Below are 3,481 nucleotides of genomic sequence, written 5' to 3'. Positions count from 1 at the left end.
CAGAATTTAGTTTTTTCAGTGATTGTTAAAAATGATTCAATGACAGTGCTTCTAATTAATGTCTCCTCAAACCTCACACACATAAATACATAACTAAATACAACTGGTATTGTAATTTTACTTTGATCGCAGCAGGGTCATCAGCAAGTGTAGATTACCCCTTCACAATATTAAATAATTGTATTTCTCATAAAATAAGTTTAATTACTGCTGAACATGACAATGCTTTTTATATCCGATTACTTGTCAGAATAATCAATAGATTACTAAAATAATCGTTAGCTTCGTCTTCATGATTCCCCCTCAGGGCCAGGAAATCAAACGTGTCTTATAAGAACGTGTCTCAGATGCCCAGAGAAAAGGAGATCAGGGACATGAAGATTTACATCGACAAGAAGTACGAAACTGTCGTCATGCCCGTTTTTGGCATCGCCACACCGTTCCACATCGCAACCATCAAGGTACAATGAGGTTTAAACTTTACTGAACRTCCTCAAGCTGGCATTCACTGATCAACTTCACTTTATGTCCCCTTTTTTTGATAGAACATCAGTATGTCTGTAGAAGGAGACTACACCTACCTGAGGATCAACTTCTACGTCCCCGGCAGCTCTCTTGGGCGACAGGAAGGAAACATCTTCCCCAACCCCGATGCTACGTTTGTCAAAGAAATGTGAGTTTGTGTAAGGACACTTTCTGTAGAAGTATTTTATATTCCCTRACTGAACTGAACGTTATCATGCCTCCAGCACGTACCGAGCGTCCAACCTGAAGGCTCCAGGCGACACGTCGGTGCCTTCCACCAACCTGCAGAACGCCTTCCGCATTATCAAGGAGGTGCAGAAGCGCTACAAGACGCGAGAAGCAGAGGAAAAGGAGAAGGAGGGCATCGTCAAGCAGGACTCRCTGGTCATCAACCTGAACCGCAGTAACCCCAAACTCAAAGACCTCTACATCAGACCCAACATCGCCCAGAAAAGGATGCAGGGCTCGCTGGAGGCTCATACCAACGGTGCGGGAACAGAAACCACCTCAGGAGAAGCGTTGGCCCGATAACTYGTTAAAGCTCTTTACCCTTGCCTTCTCAGGTTTCCGCTTCACTTCGGTCCGAGGAGATAAAGTGGACATTCTTTATAACAATATTAAACACGCCATCTTTCAGCCGTGTGACGGCGAGATGATCATCGTTCTGCACTTCCACCTTAAGGTTGGGAGCTTTGACGGAGTTGCTGCTCTTTATACGACCGTGTGTTGGCCGTACGCCTGACCTGCTTGTTGTCCCCCCATCAGAACGCCATCATGTTCGGTAAGAGGCGCCAYACGGACGTCCAGTTCTACACGGAGGTCGGGGAGATCACCACAGACCTGGGCAAACACCAGCACATGCACGACCGGGACGACCTGTACGCCGAGCAGATGGAGCGCGAGATGAGGCACAAGCTCAAGTCCGCCTTCAAGAACTTCATCGAGAAGGTGGAGACGCTGACCAAGGAGGAGCTGGAGTTCGAGGTGCCCTTCAGAGACCTGGGGTGAGTCCATCAGAACGTGGAAAATAAAACTTTATACTGACGCGCCACAAGAAAACACTCGGACCCATAGACATGGTCCGAGTGTCTAGGATTCCACTGTTGGCTGATASCAGTTTTAAATAGTTCACACTGTCTGGTGTTATAAGTTCACGGTCCACCTTCAGTCTTWTTTTATTGRACAACATTGAACAATATATTTGAAACAATACAAACTTGTTTTAACTGGACAGTAGTTAAAGCTCACAGCAGAGCAGAAGGAGATGGTTGATTTTCAGAACTTATTGGAGGTAGATAAGAAGCTGATCTTTAATAAGTATCAGCCAATCTCCCAAAATTTAGGAAATCGGTGCAGATAAATCAGCCAGCCAAWATATCTGTGCATAGACAGTTTTCTTTCTCCAAAGAGAGGGGCCCAACAGGAAACCTCTGAGAACAAGTGAGGTAGATGTTGAAAGCAGCATCAGGCAGTTTAAATCTGGACGTTTTCAGCTGTAGAAGTCTCGTGTTTTCAGCTTTTCTGAAACTGTCTGGAGTTTTTGTGTTTACAAACAGGATGGGATCAGTACCTGAGTGTTTCCTCTTTTGGTCGCTCACGTTCCAAAAGTGCAGTTCTGTACCTGAGTAGGCAGGAAGCAGTGCGATTAAATGTAAACACTGGACAAAACAAACGTGTCGGATAATTTAATCTGCTCTGATTGCGCAACAACCTCAGAATGGACACACACAGTAACATGTAACATTCATACATGTGATGTCATGCCTTCTTSTGTGTGGAGCGGTCACTCTGGAGTCTGATGGAGGGTGCTCTTAATGATGCAGTGTTTTATTTTGAGGAAGAGGACTGCGCTGTGACAACAGACTGATGCTTTAATCTGTGGTGTTTTCAGGTTCCAGGGCGCCCCCTACAGGAGCACCTGCTTACTACAGCCTACATCTAGTTCTCTTGTCAACGTCACTGAATGGGTGAGAACTACGTTTGCAAAACTTCACAAATTTTCAAATTGGGAAATTTTCCCCGAGACTTCCTGTTTATTTCTGAAAATTAAGAGGAATTCAGTTCATTATTTTCAGCAGATTTAAGTCTAATACTTGATGTTTTTGAGACAAAGCAGAATTGGACATGGTACGGTTTGGTTCARTTACCTCCAGTTTCCTGTTAATTCCCAGGAATTCACATGGAAAGTTTCCGTTCAGCGATGTTTCTACGTATTCCTACTTTTACAACAATGACTGTTCTTGGTTTTGTTCTTAGCCGCCGTTTGTGGTGACCCTGGACGAGGTGGAGCTGGTCCACTTTGAGCGCGTGCAGTTCCACCTAAAGAACTTCGACGTGGTCATCGTCTACAAGGACTACAACAAGAAGGTCACCATGATCAACGCCGTGCCCGTCAACTCTCTGGACCCCATCAAGGAGTGGCTGAAGTAAGGGTGTCGCTGGGCGTRGCGTCAGGCGTTAACGCAGGCGGAGGTTTCACTCGCTTGTCTCTGGTTTCTTCTTCTCAGCTCCTGTGACATCAAGTACACAGAGGGAGTCCAGTCTTTGAACTGGACCAAGATCATGAAGACCATCGTTGATGATCCGGAGGGTTTCTTTGAGCAGGGAGGCTGGTCTTTCYTAGACCCCGAGAGCGAAGTGAGAACCCGCTTTTGTATTTCAAACCCTTCTTGTTCCTTTAATGTTTCTTGTTTTACGTCGTGAACTTATTCAGCGTTTTAAAGACATTTTGCAGATGAAAAAGAACTCGGAAAAAACTTGATTATGTCACGTATTTTCAAGACCAAAAAGGAAATTCTTTTATGTAGAGAAGTCTTAAATTTGCAAAGTAAAAAAACTCAAATTTCTGTCATTACAGGCAGAATGTTTTGATCATATTTAAATACTTTGACATTGTAAATTGTAATTTACATGAAAAAAAAAACTTCGCAAATTTACTTCAAAGGACTCTTCTACA

The 3,481-nt window shown here is 44.1% G+C and overlaps 1 protein-coding gene across 1 annotated transcript in view; it reads left to right on the top strand.

The window, feature by feature from the left end:
• supt16h (SPT16 homolog, facilitates chromatin remodeling subunit) overlaps positions 1-3,481 on the top strand; it is a gene marked incomplete in the record, with an annotated part of 26,183 nt that overhangs the window by 18,211 nt on the left and 4,491 nt on the right. The window contains 8 exon segments of the mRNA XM_014021836.1: positions 308-461; positions 546-673; positions 750-1,012; positions 1,089-1,207; positions 1,291-1,529; positions 2,417-2,492; positions 2,782-2,951; positions 3,033-3,162. Of these exon segments, the coding sequence (XP_013877290.1) occupies positions 308-461; positions 546-673; positions 750-1,012; positions 1,089-1,207; positions 1,291-1,529; positions 2,417-2,492; positions 2,782-2,951; positions 3,033-3,162 (1,279 nt within the window).

Source organism: Austrofundulus limnaeus, unplaced genomic scaffold (genome assembly GCF_001266775.1).
Source record: "Austrofundulus limnaeus strain Quisiro unplaced genomic scaffold, Austrofundulus_limnaeus-1.0 Scaffold307, whole genome shotgun sequence".
NCBI lineage: Eukaryota > Metazoa > Chordata > Actinopteri > Cyprinodontiformes > Rivulidae > Austrofundulus > Austrofundulus limnaeus.
The sequence above is the reverse complement of the archived record's forward strand: the minus strand, read 5'-3'. Positions and strand labels throughout refer to the sequence as shown.